Source organism: Barbus barbus (assembly GCF_936440315.1).
Source record: "Barbus barbus genome assembly, chromosome: 3".
Taxonomy (NCBI): domain Eukaryota; kingdom Metazoa; phylum Chordata; class Actinopteri; order Cypriniformes; family Cyprinidae; genus Barbus; species Barbus barbus.
In genome coordinates, this window is record NC_136731.1 from 41,984,619 (window position 1) to 42,012,387 (window position 27,769).

General features: G+C 36.5%; 1 protein-coding gene and 1 long non-coding RNA gene across 3 annotated transcripts; one reads left to right on the plus strand and one right to left on the minus strand.

Moving 5' to 3' along the window:
* Window positions 1-231: 231 nt before the first annotated feature.
* On the minus strand, window positions 232-2,748 carry LOC306850448. Of its 2 annotated transcripts, XR_013782406.1 has the most exons (5): window positions 2,613-2,735; window positions 2,436-2,514; window positions 2,138-2,177; window positions 1,954-2,003; window positions 278-326 (listed from the first exon to the last, which is right to left on the minus strand). It is a non-coding gene; the product is annotated as an uncharacterized lncRNA (long non-coding RNA). The 2 variants fall into 2 exon arrangements; XR_013782405.1 differs by having other exon boundaries at window positions 232-2,003; window positions 2,613-2,748.
* Window positions 2,749-5,611: 2,863 nt separating this feature from the next.
* sphk1 (sphingosine kinase 1) lies at window positions 5,612-26,411 on the plus strand (the record flags this gene model as incomplete). The annotated part of the gene is made up of 5 exons (XM_079399754.1): window positions 5,612-6,008; window positions 19,909-20,058; window positions 22,727-22,821; window positions 22,906-23,021; window positions 25,691-26,411. The coding sequence occupies 5 exons, from the start codon at window positions 5,612-5,614 to the stop codon at window positions 26,409-26,411; spliced, it is 1,479 nt and encodes a 492-aa protein (XP_079255880.1).
* Window positions 26,412-27,769: the final 1,358 nt, after the last annotated feature.

The window sequence follows — 27,769 nt, forward strand, 5'->3', positions numbered from 1 at the left end:
TTCAAATTTAAGAACTTGAACTGAGGTAATAGTCAGTATTGCACTCCAAAGAGCAAATATCCCCCTTCTCAAGTTTTTGTAAATTGGCAACATCCCACCCATACTAACGGTTTATGACCATTTCTCTACCAGGACAGAGACTTCCTGCAGGAGGAGCAGTACTTCCTGGACACTCTGAAGAAAGCCTCATACAACCCAGCCTTCAACACATGACCACACAGAGATGGGAATGGTTTTGATATGCTTTATTTGATAATAAACATTGTAAAAAGAGTTTGTGGTCTGACGTCAATCCCCAGCATTCAGTCAGTCACCATGGAGCGTATCTGTAAAAATTTAAATAATTAGATTATGGTAAAAATAAAGCATTCATTATTGAACAAGCCTCAGGTTACCAAAACTCCACACATTTTTCAGACAGGGATAACTTCTCTCATCACAGGCTTGAATGAATAAACGGTCTAAACACTGACCTTGGGTCAGATCGTCTCTTTATAAGAGACTATTCTTACAAAAAAAAAAAAAAAACCACACACATACAGGTCCTTCTCAAAAAATTTGCATATTGTGATAAAGTTCATTATTTTCTGTAATGTACTGATAAACATTAGACTTTCATATATTTTAGATTCATTACACACAACTGAAGTAGTTCAAGCCTTTTATTGTTTTAATATTGATGATTTTGGCATACAGCTCATGAAAACCCAAAATCTCAAAAAATTAGCATATCATGAAAAGGTTCTCTAAACGAGCTATTAACCTAATCATCTGAATCAACTAATTAACTCTAAACACCTGCAAAAGATTCCTGAGGCTTTTAAAAACTCCCAGCCTGGTTCATTACTCAAGACCGCAATCATGGGTAAGACTGCCGACCTGACTGCCGTCCAGAAGGCCATCATTGACACCCTCAAGCAAGAGGGTAAGACACAGAAAGAAATTTCTGAACGAATAGGCTGTTCCCAGAGTGCTGTATCAAGGCACCTCAGTGGGAAGTCTGTGGGAAGGAAAAAGTGTGGCAGAAAACGCAGCACAACGAGAAGAGGTGACCGGACCCTGAGGAAGATTGTGGAGAAGGACCGATTCCAGACCTTGGGGGACCTGCGGAAGCAGTGGACTGAGTCTGGAGTAGAAACATCCAGAGCCACCGTGTACAGGCGTGTGCAGGAAATGGGCTACAGGTGCCGCATTCCCCAGGTCAAGCCACTTTTGAACAGAGAAGCAGCACTGGACTGTTGCTCAGTGGTCCAAAGTACTTTTTTCGGATGAAAGCAAATTTTGCACGTCATTCGGAAATCAAGGTGCCAGAGTCTGTAGGAAGACTGGGGAGAGGGAAATGCCAAAATGCCTGAAGTCCAGTGTCAAGTACCCACAGTCAGTGATGCTGGTCCACTGTGTTTTATCAAGGGCAGGGTCAATGCAGCTAGCTATCAGGAGATTTTGGAGCACTTCATGCTTCCATCTGCTGAAAAGCTTTATGGAGATGAAGATTTAATTTTTCAGCACGACCTGGCACCTGCTCACAGTGCCAAAACCACTGGTAAATGGTTTACTGACCATGGTATTACTGTGCTCAATTGGCCTGCCAACTCTCCTGACCTGAACCCCATAGAGAATCTGTGGGATATTGTGAAGAGCAAGTTGAGACGCAAGACCCAACACTCTGGATGAGCTTAAGGCCGCTATCGAAGCATCCTGGGCCTCCATAACACCTCAGCAGTGCCACAGGCTGATTGCCTCCATGCCACGCCGCATTGAAGCAGTCATTTCTGCAAAAGGATTCCCGACCAAGTATTGAGTGCATAACTGAACAATTATTTGAAGGTTGACTTTTTTTTTTGTATTAAAAACACTTTTCTTTTATTGGTCGGATGAAATATGCTAATTTTTTGAGAAGGACCTGTATACATCTCTCTCTGAACTTAATAGTAAAATACTACTTGTACATACAGCACTGTATCCAGCGGAATCAGGACACTTCATGGTGGTCTCCGCTCCATCTGTACAGATTAGACATGCATCAGATGGGTTTTGTTAAAGGCTACAGAAGCAGATTCATCGGTGCATGTTCATTTCGACCCAGAAAGATGCGGCCAAACATGCACGAGTAAAAAAAAGCATTGAAAATATTTACCTGATCAGTGCTGATTCAGTGTTTGGATGCAGATGTTCACCTGTTGAGAGAGAAATCATTTGATCAGATATCGGTGTCTAGAGCAGCGATGCACTTCATATCTGCGCGTGCTGTGTCTCAGAAAGATTTGCTTCGCCATCGTCAGTTATCGCATCAGACGGCACTTCCTATGTAGCAGTTTCATCACAGAACACAACTCCACGATCAAATCCTCATGCATTTCAGTAAACAGTCTCCAAATACACGAGCGGGAGATAATAAATAAGAGAAATGCACTAAAATACATTCGAATACCCACCATGTTCATAAGCTGCGTTTAATTATCACGCAGTAAACCAGCCAGCAGATAATCATGATCAAGTCACGTTGAATCCAGCCTGCATAAAGACAGAGGAACCAATTAAACACTGAACGCCATTACTGTGCTTAAAATCAGCGTAACATTAATAAAAACAGCTTTGAACGACAGACTTACCTGCATCATGGTGGTTTGCACGCGTTGCGATCGGATCCTCGCGTGTAAATCATTATGAACATGCTTTAATTGAGCTGATCTGTCCTCTGTGTCTGAAGAAGCCCGAACACGCACGTGCTGCAGAGGGAAAGAGAGCGAGCAGCAGGGAGCGTCCGCTTTTATAGCGCTGGAGCCTCACGACCCACGTGACTAGGGGTGCGTGCCATTCGGTAGTGATCATCCCTGTGCCCTGTTCCCTTCGAAGGTGAGCTTTGGAGGGTTCAAACGTGTAGCGTTCGAAATAACGGTCACTCGGAATTCAGCTATTGAGACACGTATACTGAATTCTGTTTGGAACGATCCTGCTCTTATTAGTGTTTTCTTTCCAAGTGCCCTACGAAGGCAGCATGAATGAGTTTGGCGCGCTGGAAATGCCAATGCGTGCTGGGAAAGAGAAGCGCTTTACAAAATATATCAGTTATCAGTTTATAATTGTTTCTCTTTGTATGTTGTAGCTATATTTAGTTCACTGTGGTCTCCCTTGCATTATACGTAGAGCCAAAAGTGTATTTAATTTCTTTTTTTTACGCACAGCCTTTGAAAATACTTTATTTGATAGTGTGATCCTTGTGTAATGCCTGCGCCTTTTCTCTCCAAACGTAATGAGGTATTAAAATGTCTTTATACTGGTGTAAATTAGAGTTGCAGGTATATTTTAATTGCCTTACAGATCTTGTCAGCATCTATTGTTCTGGGTTAAGGCTAGAAGGGATACAGCTGCGGCTACTGGGCATGCGCACATTGCAAAAATTACGCACATCAATATAGGCCAATTTTTGTCACATTGCACAACAATATATATATATATATATATATATATATATATCATTATTGTAAGGGTAGGTTTAGGGTGGGGTTAGGTGTAGACGTTAATAAAATACAATCTAATAGGTGGAAAATTACATTATATTTTTAGTTACCGGTTGGAGCTGTATCCCTTCTACCTTGTGGATTAACTAAATTTACATTTATGCATTTAGCATATGCTTTTATCCAAAGCGACTTGCATTGCATTCAAGTTACAGTTTTTACATTTGATCAGCTCTAAATAGTAGTGATGGGAGAAATTAACCTTTTCGATGAGCTCGAAACATCACATGCTAGTGACACCTGCTGGTCAAAAAACCCATTGCAAATGTTTTATTTAAACTATAATACATTAAATGCTATAAAAATAATAAAATACAATTAAAGGGGACCTATTATGCAAAAATCACTCTTATATGCACAGTATAATCAGATGACTGGCTTTGAAATCGAGTAGTTTTCTATAAAGATAACAGGCTTGTACTAACTGTGGAATGTTTATTTGCAAAGGCTAGCACTGCTAATGCCAGAGCTTGAGCTCTTGAAGCTCCGCCCTCTTCTCCGGGACCAACAGCTCATTTGCATTTAAAGCAACATACTCAAAATCAGCGCGTTTTGGCTCATACCCTAAAAGTGGCAATTTTAACAAGCTATAAAAAATTATGTGGGGTGTTTTGAGCTAAAACTTCACATATACACTCTGGGGACATCAGAGAGTTATTTTACATCTTGTAAAAAAGGGACATAATAGGTCATCTTTAAATATGAAGTGTCTGTTTAATAATGTGGTTTGTAAAATATTTTATATTAATTTTATTTTATTTTTTTATTTTTTTGGAGAGCTTGTAAATAGAGGCCAGTAAGACACTATTAACTACTACTCATCCTTTTAATTACACAAATGTCTCATTAAAAATTTACAAATTGATGAAACTGATCCGAGATCAGGTAAAAACCATAGACGCTGGTTCAGTGGTTCGCCGCTGGGGGGCGATCTCAATAAACTCGCATGATTCACGGGTTCACAGAGATCGACCCCCAAAGGCAAACCATTGAAATTTTGAAACGTTTCGAAACGTTTCGGAATGAAGCCTCGTTTACAGAAATCACATGATTGCTTTTCCCCCTAACGAATTTGTTTATATATCATTTATATATTATATAGTTGTTTGGGGTGGGGATAAGACTCGCTCCCTCGGTCAAAATCAAGGAGTCGAGCCAAGGGTCTGTCCATATACGTCCCTCGTCCACTTCATTAAGTAGAATGCACTTCAAAATGGCAGCGGGGATTCCCCCAAGGAGAAGTGCTTAGGGAAGTTCGCGAGCGCGTGTTTACAAGTGGAGTGGAACGCAGCCTAGACTTTGAGTATGCAAAATTATTTTGCGTGCTGCATGCTGTGCAGCGTATTTTCAAAAACTTAAATTCAACAAAAAAAACATACAATCTAGCAGTTTTAAATTTGTTCTTTTAATTCAGATAAGAGGTTATGCTACACGGTATCACGTGATGCGAATTCACAGGCCAGAGTTCACCAAGTTTGGACTTTGGAACGCAGCGAAATGTGAAACTTTTCGCACGGGCTTGCGTTTCCGGTCTGACGCATTCACATGCGTATGAATGGAAGTCAATGGAACGAAAAGTGCAGTGTAACCGCCCCTTTAAGCGTGGGTCGTGGCAGCAAACACACTGTGCGATGAACATGCTGAATATCTGACACTCTCAGAAAATGAGAGTCTTTATTATTATTTAATTCAGTTTTTATTTAATTTTATTTCAGTTAATGTTTGCTTCACGTTTTTTATTTTTTATTTTTTTAGCTATCGATAATAATGTTTATTAATCTTTTTTAAGGGGGGGTGTGTACCAGGGCAGGTAAAAGTGTTTTATTCATTCACACATGGTCATGCTATTCTTTGAAGTTCTTCAGAGATCCCAGTCCTCCTCACACAGCGTTTGTTAGTTAATCACATCTCAGGAGTGTCCTGTCCTGAGTGTCACGCCCTTTGCCTCCATTATTTTAATGTCATGCCGCTCTTCCGTCACTAGGGAGAGATATGAACTCTCTCTCTCCCTCACACACACGCGCACACACATGTGTTTAACGAGCGTCCCGCGGAAGCACGCACTCACTGCAGCATCGTCCCGTCGCGGGATGGATGAACCGGACGCGACGCGTCAGCGGAACGGCGCGCGCATGCACGGTTTGTTCACGGACACCGGGCAGCTCACAGTCGCGCTGACTCTGTCGGACAGCTGCCTGACGGTCCAGAGGATCAGCTGCGCTTCACCGCCGGAGCACCTGGACCTGCGCGACTGCCTGGGGAGCCGCGCGCACCGGGGCGAGTGCGAGGAGCATGGCGCGCATCTCTGCGTGTATTTCTACGCGTACCGGCGCCGCTGGATGGCCTCGGGTCCGGTGCGCCAGAGGGACGAGCGGCGCTTTCGGCTCGCGCTCGGTACGGAGGAAAGCGATGAGGACGCGAGCCTGCGCGAGGCGGAACGGTGGGCGCGCGCCATCAACACCGCGCGGCGTCCGGAGCACACGCACGGTGAGAAACCAACTTAATACAGAGTTCAAACTCTCGTTCACTCAGTAGACAGGTGAAATTATGTCTTTTATGAGCGTCTTCGATAACAACGATGTCTTTTATGAGCGTCTTCGATTTTCTTCGGAACAATAACGTCAACAAACATTGAACCCCTGCTAAAAAAAACAGAGACCATTCACAGAAATTCTGGTTTCCACTACAAATATCATTACAAACATCAACTTTTAACCATTAAAACCATTAAAATGGTTTCCTGCAGTGTGTTTCTGACATATTCCATTAGGATTTATTGGATTTAACAAGCCACCAATTAGAGACCCACAGGGTCCATCACAGTTTCCAGGAAAACCAATAGCATACAGTTCCTATTAAAACCAGTAAAACCATTACAAATTCTGTGATGGATTTGCTTTTTCAGCAGGGACAACTCTTTAAAAAATATGATCATGCTAATACCATTTTTTTGCACATAGTAGGCTATGTCAATAATATGTTGATGTTCCTTGTCAATACATGTTACAGGAATATGTTAGTCATTCAGTATTTATATTTTGTATTGTCACCTCTGTACCATGGTACTACCACAGTACTTTTTGTAAAAAGGATATCAGCTAACAAAATATGTTTTGCAGCATTAAGCTCAAAAATAGTTATTTCTGAACGTTTTAAAATGTTTTTCATCATTATATGAACGTTAAGGGAACATTCGATTTCATCATTTTGCAAACATGTTTTCTGAACTTTCTGGCACAAGTAATAACATTAAAAAAAAAAAAAGTTACAATTAATATCAATTGACCTTATGCACAGTTACTTCCTGGTTGTAGATAAGCCAGCTCAGTCATTTCCGGTCAAGTGTACTGTGCCGTAAGAGGAACGCACTTTCCTCGGTTTCTCTACATAATCCATTCACAATTAGGAGAAACGTTTTGATTGTTTAAGATGAATAAACGTCCACGTATACCTTTCAGGAATGACAAAATGCGAAATTTACGCGAGGGAATGCGTTAAATCATGCCGAGAATCATTGCTATGATTGACAGTGGCAACCGACTGAATCATCTGACGAGCCGATGTCAAAATAAAGCTGTGCATTAAGTGATTCAGACTAAATTCAGACTAACAAAACTGGGTCTGTGTTGGATAAAACTTAAACAATGCAGCCTAGTTATTAAATTAAATCTAAACATTTCAAAATATTGAATGCATTATTTATTTGTTATACCAACTTATTTAATTTGAATTTGACTGTACTTATATGTTCTTTAATAACATGAAACTGTATGTTAATTCCGCTATCATTATTTACGGTGTTGCAATAATTTTGTTTCTCACTTTATAAGAATGAGGCAGGAGAGGTTTCTGTGAGAATCTCTACCTGTATACAGTATAGCACATATAAAATGAGCTTCACCAGAAGATTGGGCTTCTCTTTATCCGGAAGTTCTAAATAGCGCTCCGTGCATATGGTCAATTAATAACATTTTTAGAGTTTTTGAACATTTAATGTTTTGAGAACATTTTTAAAGACCAGATAGCTTTGAACGAACATTCTATTCTAACACTACTGGAAGAACGTTTGCTCAGAACTTTGCCAGAACATTCTGAGAATGTTTCCTGATAGCTAGTTACTAGTTGTTAGAACTCTCTTTAACCAGTGACTAATAAAAAGTACAGTAGCAATACAGTGATACCATGCAAACGGTATGTGAGCAGGGTAATCATTCAGAGATGAATATTTTCAACGTGACATGCCTGTTTCTTACATTCACATGCGGTTTCGCCTCTTCGACGTGTGACAATGAGGTGTGACGGTTTGCCAGAAGGAAAATATGACAGCTAGATGACATACTGAACTAGTCTGACCTGCTGGATGACAGTTGTTAATGTAGTTCATGCGGTACTGGTTTGCTGTAAACCTGAGATGTGTACGTTTTTAACATCTGATAGAGACAGCTATGATCTTGTTGTGATAAGATTGTGTGAGATGATGTGAAGAGATGCTGAGAGGACATGAGATGTCACCCGCAGACATATGGGACACGTCCATCTCCATCTGTCCGCCCTCTTGTCCAACGCTAAGGGGTTTAACCCTGTAAAGCCTGACATTAAATAACAGTGGAAGAATTTACTGAACCTTTAAACCAGAAAACAACTCCTTTTTATTGAGTATCATATTTGATTCTTCTGGCTTTTTTTTTTGGCTCATATAGTATAGTGAGAATATGGAGGAAAAATACCTTATTTTATTCAGAGGCCCAAACTGAGCAATGATATGCAATTTGGATATTTACAGCATAAGGTCAAAAAGTGAGATGAAATTCTGATAGCTAGTAAATCAATGAGATCTTTATAACAGTATAGAAGATACTTACATAAAATGATATAAATATAAGAGGATATTTAAATGCTTAGTTTTATAAACAAAGCTAGAACATGTAATGTGATACAATACAATGATACCTGGAGATAATAATCGTTCCTCAAAAGATTTGAGATGTTTTCGAGGTTTGGGAAGATCATTCCTTCCCTGAAAGTAAAGCTTCTGGAAACAAACGCTCCTCAAAAGATTTCACTGCAAAAACACACATGAAGCACGAGCTGAAGCTGACGTTTGTACTATTATATTAAAAGGCCTTTTACTTGCTAATAAAGTCTAAACTATCAATCAGACAACAGATGGAATGTAGATTGTGAACAACAGGTTTTTCAGCAAAGTTTTGACGATGCTTATCATGTTTTAGATAATGTGTGTATCAAATATACAGTTGGCTTTATAGGGTTAAACTAGTTTTACTTTGTATTTATGGTGTTTTTAAAATCAAGCATCACTGTTATGTTTTTATTTAAACAGTATCTAGTTGTTTTATGCAACAAGACAAAACTGTTCTGGCATCATTTAGGCAAATAGATACTGTAATTATGTCAAGCATAAACAATTCAGCTGTTTAAATCTTTGAACGCATAGAAATAGGACAGACTCTTCCTACAAGTTTTGTCGGATGCCGTTCATGACGGTTTCTCTGTTTCTGCTATAAAAAACAGAAATATACACCGGAGACTCCGTCCGGCACAGACTGCTCGTTCCAGCAGATATTTGATCAGGACGAGACACATCTAGGCTTCTAGAACTGGAATGAGGAAGTTTTTAATGATAAGGGGGTTTTAAATGATTCTAGGTTACCATGGTAACTCGGAATTCTAGTTAAAGGAATAGTGAGGACAAACAAACCTCTCACCATTGTGTTTATGAAAAAAAAAATGAAAATTTGCTAAAAAAAAATAAATTCTCCGGGTGTTCAAGATGTAGAATTAGTTTCTTTATCAGATTTGGAGAAATGTTACATCAGTTGCTCATCAATGGATCCTCAGCAGTGAATGGGTGCCGTCAGAATGAGAGTCCAAACAACTGACAAAAACATCACAATAATCCCCACCACTCCAGTCCAACAATTAACGTGTTGTGAAGAGAAAAGCTGTGTGTTTGTAAGAAACAAATCCATCAAGATGTTTTATACTTTGCATCTGGGTAAAAAACAAAACAAAAAAGAGTCCATAATCCATAATAACACTTCCTCTAGTGAAAGAGTCCATCTCCTGTTGTCTCTCACATTAAAATCCAGCCACATATTTGACTGTTTTGGCTTGTAAACAGTCCTTGATCTGTGCAAATTTCTCTCCTGATTCAGACCAGATAAATTTTCCACTGGAGGAAGCAGTATTATGGGTTATGGACTCGTATTTTAGTCAGAAGCAATGGTTTGAAGTTAAAAACATCTTAGTTATGGATTTGTTTCTTACACAAACACAGCTTTTCACTTCACAAGGCATTAAGTAATGGACTGGAGTGGTGTGGATTACTTGAGATGTTTTTATCAGCTGTTTGGACTCTCATTCTGACGGCACCCATTGGATCCATTGGTAAGTAATTTTCAGTTGTGAGCAAACGTTTCCCTTAACACATTGGTTTGTTTGTCCTCACAGAGCACTTAGTAATGAAAAGAATGAGCCAAATCAAATAACTCCTTGCGGCAAAATATCTCTGTAAAGACATCAAAGAGTTCATAACAATGCATATTCATGTACGTATGTGCATATTTATGATGGCTGTTATCTCTATATTTCTATATAGGTCTTTGAGTATTTCTGCAGCCCAAGAAAGTGGTATTTATGCAAAATTAAAGACAATGTTATCAGCTTACTAGATATTGTAAATAGCTCTTGAGTAAGTGTAAGTTACTGTAATTTGTAAACAAGTTCAAGTAAATCTGTCTTAATAGTCTAAAATAAGTGTGTAATTGCTATACCACTAACAGCACCAAATATGGACATATTTACATGTATTCATGCAAACTAAAGTTTAATTTAAGAAATTAAGCAAGGATGCATTAAATTGTTCAAAAGTGACAGTAAAGACATTTATAATGCTACAAAAGATTTCTATTTCAAATAAATGCTGTTAATTTGAACTTTCTATTCAGCAAAGAATCCTGAAAAATAAAATGTATCACTGTTTCCACAAAAATATGAAGCAGCACAACAGTTTTGAACATTGATAATAATCAGATGCGTTTCTTAAACAGCAAATCAACATATTAGACTGATTTCTGGAGGATCATGTGACAGAGTCTGGAGTAATGATGCTGAAAATTCAGCTTTGATCACAGGAATAAATTAAATTCTAAAATATATTCACATAGAAAACTGCTATTTTAAATCATAAAAATATTTCACATTATTACTGATTTTACTGTATTTTTATGAAATAATTGCAGCCTTGGTGAGTGACCCCATATATATATATATCTAAACTGATGCACTAGCATCTGAGCATCCAGTAAGAGACTAGTGAGTTTTGTAGCAGTCATACAGTGTTAAGGTTCAGTGCTGGATTTGCTGTGGGCACAGCTTGGCATCTACTGCTCACATCCTCAGTCATACTGCATTCATATGTTTAATTGATGAGCTTGTTCCAGCATGTGTGATCTGCAGCAGATGATAATACACTATTTAACAGAATACATGTATTTTAAATGAGCCTCTCCTGTATGGTGTGCGGCACAGAACTGTCACATGTGAAGATGTCCAGAAAATAAACACAAAAGACACTGCAGGACACTCTTAATGCTCAAACCAATAGATGACAGCAGTGTAAACAATATCTGGGTCTGTTTTTATAGAGGGAGGGTTTGTGTTGTGTTGTGTTACTGTCCTAGAAGTTTACAGTACTTTAGGGGAGAAATTTAAAGAGGGTGTATTGTACATTATGTAATCATTTTAGGCCCACTTATAATGTTTTTTTGCAATTAAACAGTCAATATTTAGTTTTTTGTGCTCCATTTCCCATCCTCTGCCCACGGTCTGTTAGTGAATCCATACTGCACACTAAACTGGAAATACGATCTGCCGATCTCTGATCCAAATGAATGGTTTTATGCGACTTTCCAGGAGTAAGAGCGAGCAAATGCTTTATGAGGAACTGGGTCGATACTGTGAATGCTTTCGAGGATAAAAACATTGGATTTGTCAAAGTTTGTAAGGTTAGTGACAGTTGGCAGATATGTCTATTTGAGGGACCTAATAGCAAGAACTGTATGTATACAGTTATGTGAATGAAAAATAATAATTTAAAATTATAAAAAAAAAAAAAAATTATATATATATATATATATATAAACTGACTGCCCTTTATTAAAAGACTGATATAAAAGATATAAAAAGACAAAAGATAATGAATGATCTCCTTGTTGCAGCAGATTCTGGGGCTTGTGGCATTTTGCTTTTGTTAGATCTTAGTGCTGCATTCGATACTGGACAGATTACATAAATGGATTGGTCTTTCTGGTGTAGATTTAAAATGGTTTGAATCATATCTTTCAGAACGCACTCAATTAGTCTATTTTGGTGCAAACAGATCTCAGACTGTTCCATTGCGGCAGGGTGTCCCTCAGGGGTCAGTATTGGGTCCTACTCTTTTAAGCATTTATCTGTTGCCTCTTGGGCAGATTATTCAAAAGTATGGTCTGGGTTATCATTTCTATGCAGATGATACTCAGATTTACATTAGTAGGCCTACTCAACCTGATGTTAAATCAGCACTTTCAGCTTTATCTGCTTGTTTACTGGAAATACAGGTCTGGATGAAACAGAACTTACAAGTTAAACAAAGTTGAAGTTCTTTTGATTGGCACTTCAACTGCTGTAATTAGATGTAATCATTTTAAACTTACAGTGAATGATTGCCAGATTCTCCCTTCTGTACAGGTGCGGAATTTGGGTGTGATTTGTGATGCGCAGCTGACTTTTAACACTCATTTTAAGAATGTTACTAAAGTAGCTTTTTATCATCTTCGGAATATTTCACGTGTATATAATATCCTTTCTCTCTATGCCTGATGCAGAAAGGCTTATTCTTGCCTTTATAACATCTAGGCTTGATTACTGTAATTCTCTTTTTGTAGGGTTCACTGATTCACTTCACAGTTTTTAGTCACAATAAGCTTTTCAGTTTAACAGATTTCTGATTTTCTGTTAATCTGAATGTTAAACCTGAACGCTTTTCACATTCAGTGATTTGAGCAGCAGCTCTTGAGCTCTCAGCTGCTAATAATTTACGTTCATGCAGAACTCAGAAGAGTTTCATTAGCGCTGAACTCGTTGAGTGTTTGCTGAAGATGCAGTTACTGTAGAGAGAGAGAGAGAGAGAGACGGCTCGTCTGCTGATGCTGAAGACAGTCCACAGTCTCCTCTCTCTGTTATTCCCACAGGGACTCCAGCACATTGTGTGTATGGAGCTGTATCTTCAGTGAAAGCCTGAAGGGCCTCTAGTGTTTCATCTGCGCTGCCCTTTAACCTCTTGACCTTTCCTCCAAGTGTCATGATGCTGTCAGGCCGCATCCAATCACATTGCCATGAGCCCCTCGGCCAAAACACACCGCCCATCATTTACTGTACATGAGCGGTGTGTCACCAATCTACTGCAGAAAATCTTGGGTAATCTTTTCATATTCTTGTGATATTCATCACAGCAGAGTGTTTGAAACCCTCTCGAATGTGGTAACAGAAGGCTTTGGGGCACTTACTGTCTTTATAAAACAGTTTTGCAGCTTTAGATGATAAACATATTATTGTCAGTCACAATATACAGTATCATATTTAATATATTACTTTGGATTTTTTAATGATCATTATGAAATTATTTCATTGATTTTTTTTTTTTTTTTTTTTTTACTTTCTATTTCTGTTGTATTTAATTTATTTTTAAGTTATTTGTTTAAAATGTTTCATGCAATTATTTTGTATTTTATCTTTTTATTTTATCTATTTTTAAAATAATTTAAAATGGTCAGTGTTTTTTTTTTTTATTTACATTTTTTTTATTTTAGAATGTTTCATGGATTTATTTAATTTATATTTCACATTTATTAATTTTTTTTTTAAATATTTAAGATATTTAATTTATTTAGATTTAAAACAATTTCTTATTAACATTTTTAAAACTGTATTTATTTAAAAATATATTATTTTACTTAAATTGTTAAAATTGATTTATATTTAAAATGATATTCTTTTATTTACATTTAATTAAAATGTATGCATTTATTTATTTATATTTTAAAATATTTTGTTTACTTTTTTATTTTAAAGTAAAACCAGTCATATGGACAATTTTTTTTATTTTTATTTTTTTTTGCTGACACATTGATTTGATGCATTACACGCTCACACACACACACACACACACACACACACAAACACACATATAATCACAGGGATGACACATGCATTAATCCACATGATTGCTCAATTATATCCCACATGATTATTATTCAAATAACCGTTTGATTAACGAGCTGAGGTTTAATGTCTCTGGTTTGGAGGCTTTAATTATCAGTGTCAGTCAAGCGTCAGTGTTCGTGATAACAGCGTATGAGCTCTCCTGCTTTATACACTATTTGATGATGAATGTGTTTTCAGGAGTTTCAGACGTTGATGGATGAGAGTTATTTTACTCGGTTCCATCTTTTACAACAAGGTCAGGGAGACCTCAACACAAAGAAGGGCCTTCTTGCTTCATCTGTCTATAGCTCTGGTGCTTGTTTCTCTAAAGAAAGTCATTTAAGCCACTGAATGATGTTGTGAAGGCTGGTATTGTCAGCATGCAGCGGTCACACAGACACACAAAGACATTCATTACACAAGGACATGCCAAAACACGCTACATCTACAGTGAATAGAGCTGCTGAGCTGTTTTATCATAATGTGACAGAAGATTGAACAGCATTCTTATATATACAGTTACACTGTAGTATAAAAGTTTGAGGCCTCTTCTGCTCACCAAGGCTGGATTTACTTGATCAAAAATACAGTAAAATAATTAAATATTATTACAATTTAGTATGTGTTTTCTAAGTAAATATATCTTAAAATCTAATTTATTGCTGTGATCAAAGCTGAATTTTCAGCATCATACACACCATGGTGGCACCGTGGGTGGAAACTTGCAGATTAAGGGGCGGGGATATTATAATGAGATCCCTTTGCAATGTCACGGGGGGAACGAAATCTGAGCGGCTAATTTTTTCAGATGCTTGCAGAGTAAGGCTTACCAAAGCAAAGTTACTGGGTTGTTCTTTTTTCACATTTTCTGGGTTGGTAGATGCACCAAGGACTCGATTCTAGCACTTAAACACAGAAAAAATCTGATTTTCATGATGTCACATTTAATGCATCTAAATACAGACTTCCTGTTTTCTTTCCATTTGGTTTTGTTGTGAAATATGACCTGTCCTTGATAGGTTTTGTGAGATGCATATAGACGTTTTTGAATACTTGTGGTTAATTTGGATTGTGTGTGTGGCAGTACAAACACCTCAAACACACTGTAAACTGTAAACACACACACACACACACACACCTCAGTATATCCTCAGCATATGTTCACAGTTCAGCAGCTGTGATGCTGAGAGATCCACCCAGTGTGAGAAATGAAGCACACATTCATCTCTCTCTCTATCAGTAAAAATAGACGTCTATTTGTAGAATCGCAGACATGCTCTTTTTTGTTCTTTGGTTTTGGATGGAAAACCATTACTTCAGTTTAAGCTTTAAAACTTTGTCTAGAAAACTCAGATCCGTAGCTAATCACATTTAACCTCCAAAAGAAAACAACATCAGCCAAGGGAAAACTATGAAACGTCATATTGTGTACTTTATCATTTTACTACTTGTAATGTTTGTGAGGGTTTCTTGTGCCATAAAGGCTTTTTTTTCTTTCTGACCAAGAATTAAATGTGGATGGTTATGTTAATGAACCATTATGAATATTTATGAAAAAATATGCAATATATTATTTATTGTATTATTAAATATGTTTTATTAATATTGTATTCATATTTAATTATTGATATTATAGTGTGTTTATTATTAATATATTAATTTATTAAATAAGTATTTATTTGATTAAATTTAGTTTGTTTAATTTGATATTTTAATTTGTATTTTTCTTTTTTTATTTATTTAAAAGATCTATTTAATTAACTTAAAAAATTATACAAATTTAAATTAATTTTATTATGTATTTATTTTATAAGTTTTTATTTTAAATCCTTTTATACAACTGCAATATGTTTTTATAGTTGTCAAACATATAACAATCACAGATTTTTCCATAAATAAATTAGTTTAAATTTATTAATGTACAGTAGGTTTTGAATGTTTTTTTTTTCCTGTTTTATTGTCTCTGATTTAATCAATTCAGTTTGAATTAAATGAGGAAATGCTAGTATGAATAAATATTTAGATTTAATTTATTTTTAGGTGATTAAATGTTTAATTATTGCCAATCACACAATAAAAAATAATGATAATTGAAAAAATTTTCATTGTTTTTTAAAAACATTTATTTATTTATTTATTTAGAAATATACTCAGAATGTCATAAAATGCCTTCCTTTCCTTTAATAAGTCATTTCTGCAGCTTTGTTTCGTCAGTAGTCAGCTGTCTAGTGTTTGTAGCGGAGCCGTTTTTCTGGTGTTTCCTGTGTGAAGCTGGAAGTCTCTGCAGGTTTGTGTTGTTATGAAGGGAAGTGCTATAATTTCAGGCCTGTGTAGTCTGAGTTAATGACGCTGTCAGAGGCTCCGGTGCTAATTAGAGCTCGTCAGTGTGAATCTGCTGGTGAATTTTAATCAGTCTCATTGTGAAAGCGCTGATACTAGCGAGTGCTAGTGAATGTGGCTGTTGTTTTGTGGGTTTCTGAACGCTGGCATTGATGCGCGTAACACGGCACCCGCAGGAGCTCATTACAGCCCTCGGCCCCAGAGGATTCTGGGTTACGGATGAAGCTCAGGTTAAACAACCTGCTCCTGCTGCTGCTGGATGTGAAACGCTCGCAGTCCACAGGAAGTAGCAGAGATCATTTACTAATGCAATAGGTCAAGCACTGCAGTGATTTTATCACCGTTAAATGACTCCGAGCATTAATTCAGTGTAACTCAAGGCTTTTAACTGCTTATTGTCTTTATAAAACTGTTGTATTGCTTTTTATAGATGATTTAATGTATTATTATTGTGAATCACTGATGTACACATGCACCAAATCTTTTTGACCTCCTCCATTTGCCATACCCGCTCGCACTCTCAGATGTACACAATATGTACATTTATTGTTATGATTTTTTTTAATTTACATTTAATACACACTTACAGGTTAATTTATAATAATGCAATAAGTCAGGCATTTTAACGATTTTACTGAATTTATATGAAGTAGAGCATTTAAAACACCCTTAAATGTGGTCAAATCACTCTATCAGAAATAAAACTGATTCATTGCTTTTATAATGATTATTTTAGATGATTAAATGTCTTATTGGAAATCACAATATACAATATAATATTTATTTTATTTCATTTTTTTTTATTTGTTTAATTCGTTATTAATTTTTTATGTATTCATTTCACTTAGTTCATTCAGTTGAAATCATTTACCACTTACCAAGTGCCTAAGGTGTGCCCCAGGGCTCTGTCTTGGGACCCCTACTGTTTATCATTTCCCTTCTCCCCATCGGATATCTTCCATAAACCTTTCAACCAAACCCAACTCCAAACTCCCACCATCCTCAATTTTCCTCAAATTAAACAGCAATACAACAGAACTACTTCTTATAGGCATAAGATCAACATTAAACAAACTTCATAATTTCTCTATTCCCATTGATAATTCCTTAATTTCCCCCTCCCTTCAGGCTAAGAGTCTGGGTGTCATCTACGATAGCACCCTCTCTTTCTCCTCCCACATTAATAATATTACCCGGGCTGCTTACTTACACCTTCGAAACCTCAACTGTCTACGTCTTTCCGTCACGCCTCACTCCACTGTTATTCTCGTTCACAGCCTAGTCATCCCTCATTTAGACTATTGCAGTTCCCTCCTGTTTGGCCTCCTGTATAAAACCCTCCATAAATTACAACTGGTCCAAAACTCAGCTGCCGTATTATCACTCGCACCCCCTCTATCAGTCAAATCAAACCCATTTTACAACAGCTTCATTGGCTCCCCATCACTTACCGTATCAACTAAAAGATGCTTTTCCTCACTTTTAAAGCCATTCATTATCTTTTTGACCTCCTCCATTTGCCACACCCGCTCGCACTCTCAGATCCTCTTCTTCTATCTATCTCATTGTTTCCCCTGTCTGCCTTGTTACTATGGGGAGCAGCGCTTTCAGCCTTCGTAACATCAACTCTCTCCCACATTTTAAATCCAAACTCAAAACCCATTTGTTTAGAATAGCTTACTCCCTCTGATCACAACTGCATTGTGTTTTTTGTTTTAATTGTATTGTCTCATTGTCTTTATTGTTTTTTTACTTAATATTGTGATTGTCTTGTTAATGATGTATGGTGACCTTGAGAGTCAAGAAAGGTGGCTATAAATACAATTCTTATCAAATTATTATTTTTAATTATTTTGCATTTATTTACTTATTGCAAATCACAATAGACAATATAATATTTATTTTATTTTATTAAATTGTTATTCAGTTATATATATATTTTGTATTTATTACGAGCTTTTTAGATTCAAATTAAATGTATTATGACCAATCATAATAGACAATATAATACTTATTTCTAAATGTATTTATTTTTAAAAATAGTTTTTTATTCAAATTTGGATGCATTATTTTAAAATTAGTTTACAAAAAATAATTTTTTCATGTATTTATTTTATTTTGTAATTATCTACGTACACTTATTTAGATTATTAAATGTATTATTGCCATTCACAATATATAATATTTAATTTCTAGATGTATTTTTTATTATTAGTTTGTTATTCATATTATATGTATTTATTTTATAATTATTTACTAAGATTATTTAATGGTTAAAAGTATTATCGCAATCAAAAATGACAATATAATATTTATTTCTAAATTTGTTTATATTTATAATTTTTTTTATTTGATTTTAATATTTATTTTACAATTATTTACTTGCAATTCTTTTATTATTTCATAGTTTTTTTTCATCTGTCAGGTATAAAACTCAGTGGATTGTTCCATTGACAAATTCTATTAATGTTAAATATTTATTTTTTTGTATTTTATTGTGTTATTATTGTCAGTTTGGATGAATTACAGAAGCAGTGCTAGTATGAATTAATAAACCCAAGCTGCTCATGAATCATTTTTGTTGTAGTGAAATTGTGCCATGAGTAAAGATCCAGGACCGGTTTGAGACACTGAGACATTCAGTGTGAGTTTGTCTTCATCCTGAAATAGCCTCATGCCAGATTACTCTGAGCTCTGAACATCTCACCTGTCATCCGGGTCAGTAAACGCTCCCTGGAAAACCAGTCCGTCCCGCTGAACCAGATGATTCAAGAAACCATGAGCTCCTGTAATACACAGAAACGCTCTCAGATTAGTGCATCATAGAATCAAGGCAAACCCGCATCTGTTTATGTCCCGTTTGTGAGTTTTTAGCATTAGCGCTGCCATCTGTTAGCGTTGTTCCCGCCCGACGCCTTGTACTCTTTTCTTATGATATTTGTCAAACATAAACCTCTTAAAGAGAATTAAAATCATGTTTTCAGCAGCTGATTAAAACCTCCTGCGGCACAGACGTCAAAACAACCAAACCAAAGGTAGATCAGCACAGAAAATTAGTTCAACAGGACAATCTGACAGAAAAATCACTGTAATGATTCATTGCATTAGTATAAAATAATAAAAACAAAATGAATAAAAATAGATAATAAATGTATGTGAAATAATTAAATCATTTAAAAATATATATTTTTTATTCAATTGTTTCATTGTAATTTTATATGAATGCATTTTTTATGTAATGCATTCATATAAGTAATGACTTTACCAATGAAATATAATATCAGATACTCACATTTATTTTATTTATTGTATAGTTGATATTTTATAACTGTATTTATATTTTATTCATTTTTAGTTTATTTTATATTTACTATGAGTAAATTTTATTTGTATTATTTTTTTATAATTCATTTTTATTTATTTATTTGTTTATTTATTTCAATTTTGTTATTATTTGAAATTGTATTTCACATGTGAGTTCAGGATTGACTCATGCACTCAGGCACACAACATTTTATTTTATCTTTGTTTAATTTAATTGTATTTTTTTTATTTTAATTTATTATTCATTTTATAATAAATTGTATTTTTTATGGTTTTACTTAATTATAATTTTATTTTATATTTTTACTTTATACCTGATTATTTATTATTATTTTTTATTATTTGATTTGGTTTTATTTTCCCTGTGAGTACAGGAATGATTCCTGCACTCAAACACAGAACGTTAATTTATATAATTTTTATCCTGTATGTAAATGTTATTTTCTCTCTCTGTCAGGTGTGCTGTTCTCTGAGGTCCGTCAACCGTGTGGCGTGATGGTATTGGTCAATCCTCAGAGTGGGCGGGGCCAAGCGATGGCTCTCTATAATGGCCACGTTCAGAGGATGCTCACCGAGGCGGATATACCGCACACACTCTTCATCACAGGTGTGTAAAAAAAAAAAACACACGCACACACACACACACACACCACAGATGCTCTCGGAACAGATTCAGCTTGTTAATAGAGTAATATGATCTGCTATTAGTGCAGTAAGCAGGACAGTTTCAGCTCATTTTTAACAACAAAGGAGGTCAAAAGAGAGTTCAGATTCTGCATTGCAAGGGGTTTCAGGGAATATTTGCTTAAAAACATTAATAAATGTCTCAGGTCATGTTGTGCTTGATTCATTAGTGTGCATGTTATTCTAAAGAAAAACTGTTTGTTTTCATCATCATTCATGGACAAAAAAAATAATAATTCTCCACCTCTGAAATAATTTTCCATCAGTGAATGATCAGAGTGTGTGTTTGTGTAGTTAGACGTGTGTCTGCACATCAGATGTGCATGATTTACTCTGCCATTTGTCTTCCCGATGGATGGATGGATGGATGGATAGAACAATAGATAGATGAACGGATGGATGGACAGAACAACAGATGAATGCATTGAATGCATGAAACCATTCACAAGTTATAAGCAAAAATATGCATTTTTCATATTTCCTGACCACTAGGTGCCACAGCGCCGAAACATTGCAGGTAGCCTCAGGTCACGTTTGTTATAACACACACCAAGTTTCGGCTCAATATGTCAAACCCTTGCGGAGATATAGCCTTTTTTCCAGCATTGTCTGAAGATGATCTGAGCCAATTTTGGTGAAAATCAGACGAACCGTCTAGGGCAAGTTCAAACAAGTAGGTTTTACAAACAATGGAAAATAGCGAAAAAACTAAACCTTACGATTTTTGAATTTTGGACTTCATTCGACTCGGCTTGAGCCAAGGATTTAGAGGAAAAATAATTTTCATTTCGTGGCTTACGCTTCAAAAGTTATTAGCATAAACATGAGTGAAATTTTGGACAAGTGGTGGCGCTAGAGAGTTTGAGTTAGAGACTCCAAATTTGCTGTGGTTTGTATTGAGACTGTCTTCTATCAGTGTGCCAAATTTTACAACTTTCTCTCAATCGGTTCTATGGGCTGCCAAAGACTTCCACAGTGGAATAAAAATAAAAAGAATGCTAACCGATACAATAGGTATCCGTTAGTAACCTTCGGTGCTTGGCCCCTAATTAACACTGGTGCATGTTTCTCCTGAGCTGGATATAAAGATGTCCTGTAAGATCAGTACTGATCCACTGAGACACTGACTATGACACTCGCGGGAATGAAGCAGACGTGTGCTGAGTGAGTATGTGACCTGTATTGTGGGTTCTGCCTGATCCGTCTCCCTCTGTTAACACTCCACATCACATCCACACTGAAGTCAGTGTGTGTGTGTGTGTGTGTGTGTGAGAGAGAGAGAGTGTGAAGTGAGGTCTCCACTTTAGGCATTTCTGCTGAATCAGTCACTATGAATTTTCACTTCTGACACACACACACACACACACACACACACAGGATTTCAACTTCATACAGTTCAGACTGTGACACTTTTATAGCAGTTTCGTTCATTTTTCTTGTGCTCTGAGATTAACTGCTGCATCTGACAGAATAATTTAGATTCATTCATTTAGTTGATGCCGTACGAAGCTTAAAATGAGCAACATCACAAGCGATTTGTCATAGAAGCCAATTATATTCAACACCAGGTTGAGGAAACAACTACGTATTGTTCAAAAGTTTGGGGGCTACTATTTGAAGTCTCTTCTGCTCACCAAGACTGCATTTATTTGATCAAAAATACAGTAAAACAGTGAAATATTGTTATCAAATAACAGTTGTCAAATAACAATTTATGTGAATATATTTTCAATGTAATTTATTTCTGTGATCATTACTCCAGTCTTCAGTCACATGATCTTCAGAAATCATCCTAATATGCTGATTTGCTGCTCAAGAAACATTTCTGATTATTATCAATGCTGAAAACTGTTGTGCTGCTTCATGTTTTTGTGGAAACTTGTGATACATTTTACTTTTCATAATTATTTGATGAATAGAAAGTTCAAAAGAACAGCATTTATTTGAAATATAATTTTTTTGTACCATTATAAATGTCACTTTTGATCAATTTAATGTTTCCTTGATGAATTAATGTTTGGGATCAGTAAGGTTTTTCTTAAATAATACTTCAGTGTCATACATGTAAAACTAAAATCATAAAAAAGTTTAGTTACTTAAAAATAATATAAACCTCAAGTGAAAAATAATCATATTTTTTCGTTTAGTTGCCGTATCAACATTTCTAATTCACATTTAGTTCAACTTGATGTACCAAAATAATTCAAATAGAAATAAAAACAATTGAAAACTATATAGACATATGTAAAAATAAAATAAAATAATAAAATAAATAAACAAAAATGGCAAAAACAAAAGTAGTAAAACTTTACAATGAATACAGAAATATAGAAACAAATTCAAGATATTAATAAAAACTACAATAGGCTGTCAATCCTACTAACATAACATTGGGTTGAGATGAATGTGATTACTATGGAATTTCTGCCGGTGTATCAGAGATCTGACAGATGAGTGTATTGTATCAGAGATCTGACAGATGAGTGTATTGTATCAGAGATCTGATAGATGAGTGTATTGTATCAGAGATCTGATAGATGAGTGTATTGTATCAGAGATCTGAGCGTCTGCTGTGATCTGTGATCTTACAGAGCGTCAGAATCACGCGCGGGATCTGGTGCGGAGCGCTGACCTGACCCAGTGGGACGCTCTGGTCATTCTGTCTGGAGACGGGCTGCTGTTTGAGGTGTGTGCAGGTCGCTTGTGTCCATCTCTGTGTGTGTGTGTTGGGCATTCAGTTCACGTAAGTGTGTGTGTGTGTGTGTTTTAGGTCGTGAACGGTCTAATGGAGAGGCAAGATTGGGAAAAGGCCATCCAGACTCCTTTGGGAATTCTGCCCGGAGGTTCAGGAAATGCACTGGCTGCTTCCATCCATCACTACACACGGTGAGCCAATCAGAGAGACTGTCAGCTTACATGGGACAAGCACCGCCCACCACACCGTCTGATTGACATGTGAAGAGACCAACCGGATTTAGCTTCTTTACATGATGTTTAGATACCAGTAAATATGAAAGCCTATATTACATTTCTGGCCAATGGCAATAAATTATGGCCAATAAGAAATTTATTAGTATTATTTAAATGAATATAATGAATGGAATTACTTTATTTAAATTGTATGAAATCCAGTATTAAATCTCTGGGCAATACTAATAAGTTATGGCAAATGTTAAAAAAACATTAAAACCTTTAATTTAAATATTGAATTATTTAAAAAATATATTTAATTTATTTAAAATTTAATATAATTTTAGTAATTTAATTTACATTTTATGAAATTCGGTATTCAAATTCAGACCAATAGAGTTATGGCCAGTAATACAATTGTTCTGTTCTATTTTGTATATAAATTCAGATTAAAACACCAAAAGTAAACATTAATTTAATTTGTTTAAATTAATTATCTAACTGTATTTATTTAATCTATTAATAAAATTTTTATATAATTTTATTTGTATTTTTTAATTGAATTTTAAATTAATTTTCTTAACTTTGAATCCATTTACATTAATGTATAGTACATTGTAGATAAAATACATTTTTATCCATTTTGAAATTTTCTAAAAAATTACATTTTTCTTATTAATTTGCTAGTCTTTTAAAGGTTAAATGAGCATTTGATGATGGTGAAAATAATCTGCATGTCAAAATAAGGGAAATGAGCATGCACGGTTAAATATCCAAGACCAAATCTATCAGCCAGCAGCCAGTATTCTGAGATATTGTGCATTGGATAGCCATCTCATTTATTTATCATTGAATGTCTTAAACAGAACTCATTAAAATGTGATTTGATGCCCTAAAAACGGCAAAGTGGTTCTTCAGGAGTGTTTCCCAGTGGACTGATATAAACTGAATAGGCTAAACTCCTTGAAATAAAGCAAAACCAGCCAATCTGACTGGAGCATGTGGTTTTCAGAAAGAATGTGTTTTCCGACTCTCTGATCTAGAGTCAGTATTCATACAGAATTAGACCTCATTTGGTTTAGTAGCACAGTCTCCATTAAACTCAAGCTGTGCTGTTTCGTTTAGATGTTCAATTTAAAGTTTGCGATGTAAGCAGTCATTACCGAGAGTCATTATTAGTGCGCGTTTCTGAGAGCTTTATCTCTGAGGGTTTAATGAATGAATCACTAATGACTTATATCCGATCAGAGAGCGGGTCTTTTCAGGAGACTAGAGCAGGCGATAACAGGTCAGTTCATGAAACACTCGAGCTCGGCGATCTCTGGAGAAAACGCTGACTTTAACCTCATTAATAGAGTCATTTCTATTCATGAAGATGAAGCAGACATTCATCAGTACTTGACTAACCTGAGAAATGATTGAACACCAGCGTAATTCAGCTCATAATAACTGCTCACATTCAGCCTTCGGCCGTTGGACTTTTATTATTGAAGCACAAGCACCTTGTACTGGCGGTCATTGATTAACCTGAGCACATCGTTCAGTTCACAGTGAATGTTTTATTAGGACCCCAGAACTGCAGAGGTGCTAGTAACATCTTTGTTAATCAGTTTTCCTGGTTTATTCATCTCAATATCAGTTATTTTTAAGCAGAGAATAATAGAAACTCACAAAGAAATCATAACGCTCTATGACGGTTAATCCCGATTCCCGCCATTCGCCTGTTTGTTGAATGTTGAAAGTGCGGTGCATTATGGGCCAGTTTTTGGTCTGATTTGAGCCAATATAAATTCTTTGTTTGAGCTAAAAAAAAAAACTACAACACTGTGGGGATTTCACAGTTATGTAAACCCCCCCCCCCCCCCCCCCCCCCCCCCATTCAGGTAAACAAGATCTGTTACACGACAAGTGTTAGTAATGATGGCTGACAGGTGAACAAAGAAAGAAATAATTAAATTTAAAATGTAAAAGAAATGCTAGTTTAGTTTAGTTTTATTTGAAGTTTTACAAGACAGGATAATGCAGCATAAAACCCTGAAATGTGTCAAATATCAGCTACACATACTCCTATAGCCTATAAAACAAGTAAAATAAGTTGATATACAGGCAGAATAAATTCATATACAGGATAGCCTAATTTTAAAGTGTCCTTGTTACAGTGTAATTATACATTTAAGTAGCCTACTGAGTAATATTAATTAACTACATACATGTACTGGTTAGGGTTAAGATTAGGGTTTGATTAAGGGTTACTTGCATGTAATTATGCATAATTAATTGTTATTATAATAGTAAGTACATGTAACGTGTAACAAGGACACCTTAAATCAAAGTGTTACCAAATAAAGCTATACAGAAAAGAAAAAAAATCTAATTAAAATGACAAAATCGCCAAAATTAATAGAATTTTAAATTAAAATGAAAACTGAAAATATAAAAACCAAAGCTTATTCAAAATATGAATATGTAGCTTATTGTAATAGTATTAATAACACTGTTATGGAGATGTTTTTATAAACAACTAATAATATAAGGTTCATTTTGCCGTTTGTAAAATGATGCATGCTTTATATTATGGTCCCTTTAACATCTGATTTTCTGACTGGTCTCTGATTTTGGTGTTTGTGTTTGCTTGTTCTCTTCAGAGCGCCTCCGGTCTGGGGTGAAGATCTGCTGACCAGCTGTGGCTTCTTGCTCTGTAAGGGTGTGGTGTCTAAACTGGACCTGATCTCCATCCGTCTGTCGTCTGGCGCTCGTTTCTTTTCCTTCCTGTCTCTGGCCTGGGGCTTCGTGGCCGACGTGGACATCGAGAGCGAGCAGTTCCGTCAGATCGGAGCGCTGCGCTTCATCCTCAGCACGCTGCTGCGCCTGGCCTCCTTACGGATCTATCAGGGAAAACTGGCCTTCCTGCCTGCAGAAAACGAGCATGGATCAGACTCCGCGAGCTTTTCCCCCGCTGACAGCCGGCTGCCTGACCACCTGCTTGCCCCTTTGGAGCAGCCCGTCCCGCGGGACTGGACGCTGGTGGAGGAGCGGGAGTTCGTTCTGGTGCTCGCCATGTTCCAGTCGCACCTGGGCGAGGATCTGCTGGCAGCTCCGGATGCCCGAGCCGACGATGGGCTCATCCACCTGTTCTATGTGACAGGGGGAATCTCGCGCGCCATGCTGCTTCGGCTCTTTCGGGCCATGCAGAGCGGGACGCACCTGGACTGCGGCTGTGCACACCTGGTCTACCGGCGCGCACGAGCACTGAGGCTGGAGCCGCTGAGCACCTCCGGCGTGATGACGGTGGATGGAGAGGTCGTGGAGTACGGGCCCGTGCAGGCGCAGGTGCACAGAGGAGCAGCACGACTCATCTCCGCGTGAACCGTTTAAGGGCTAGATTTACTAAACGGGGTAAATTACCATTAGAGCACAATTCCATAAAAGCACTGATGGGAGGGGAAAACTCAGCGAGTAATTTACTAACAATGCACACAGTAAAGAACACAGATGCAGTCAGATCTTTATTTCCATAATGACCAGCGCAATCTACCAAGAGCAGCGCAAATTACTGCCTGCCTTAAAGGGGTCATCGGATGCCCATTTTCCACAAGCTAATATGATTCTTAAGGGTCTTAATGAAAAGTCTATAACATACTTTGGTTAAAATTTCTCAATGATAGTGTAAAACAACACCCTTTTTACCCTGTCAAAAACAGCTTCCTTGCATGCCGCTTTAAATGCAAATGAGCCCTGCTCGCCCCGCCCCTCTCTTCCGAGTAGCTCTCTGAGAGCGACTGAAACTTTAGCCGCATTCATTGTGAAACTTGCAAACTAACACATTATTAGGAAAGGCTATTTGCAAAGATTCATAAAACAATGTATACTCAATTCTTCTGGAGGTGAAGCTGGATCACGAATGATTCGAGTGAACATAAACGCATTTAGGTAGATCGGGGAAGCATTCCCTTCAAAAATAACCATAATCCTCTGCGTCTTCAGCAGCTCAGATGTCGGGAGAATTTTTTATCATTATAGGGTGGTTGTGTACACACACTGCCAACACACATTTATGTTCAAACAGCTTGTAAGAGTGTATTTCGCATCTGATAAACCCTTTAAGACATGCTTTTTTGGGCGTTAAATAATGGCGCAAATACCAGTAATTTGACGAGGGCAAACGTTAGTAGCTAACTCGAGTTGCGAGATTCATTCTAATACTCTCCTCCCATAAATGTTTCGTCTGAAAGGGAAACTCCTGTAAATGCGTATTCTATAAGGTCAGGCACAAAAATAACACTGTCCGCATCTTTTCAGTGCTAATTCTTCACTGCGCGTCTTTAGTAAATCCTGACAGTACTATTTTAACGCCAAAGGATGGTTTGCACTGACATAAGCTGTTAGTAAATCTGGCCCTTAAACAGGAAATCCTTTACCTGAAGCAACATGGAACCGCACAATCCTGAAAGGCTGCCGTTTAAACTTGAATTTAATGTTCGTTTGTTCATTGAGGAATTGTAACTTTGAGTGAATCTCACGAAACCAGGTGTCCGGGTTATAGCCTATTTCACCCCAAAATCAGAAGACAAAACAGGAAATGATATACTTTGTGGTTACAAAATTGACTGTTTTTACATTGACATCGTTTCCCTGACATAAATTTGTATAATTTAAAATATTAATATATTTAAAATACATATTTATTTTCTTTTGAGGTGAAATATGAGCTGAGCAGTTTGCGA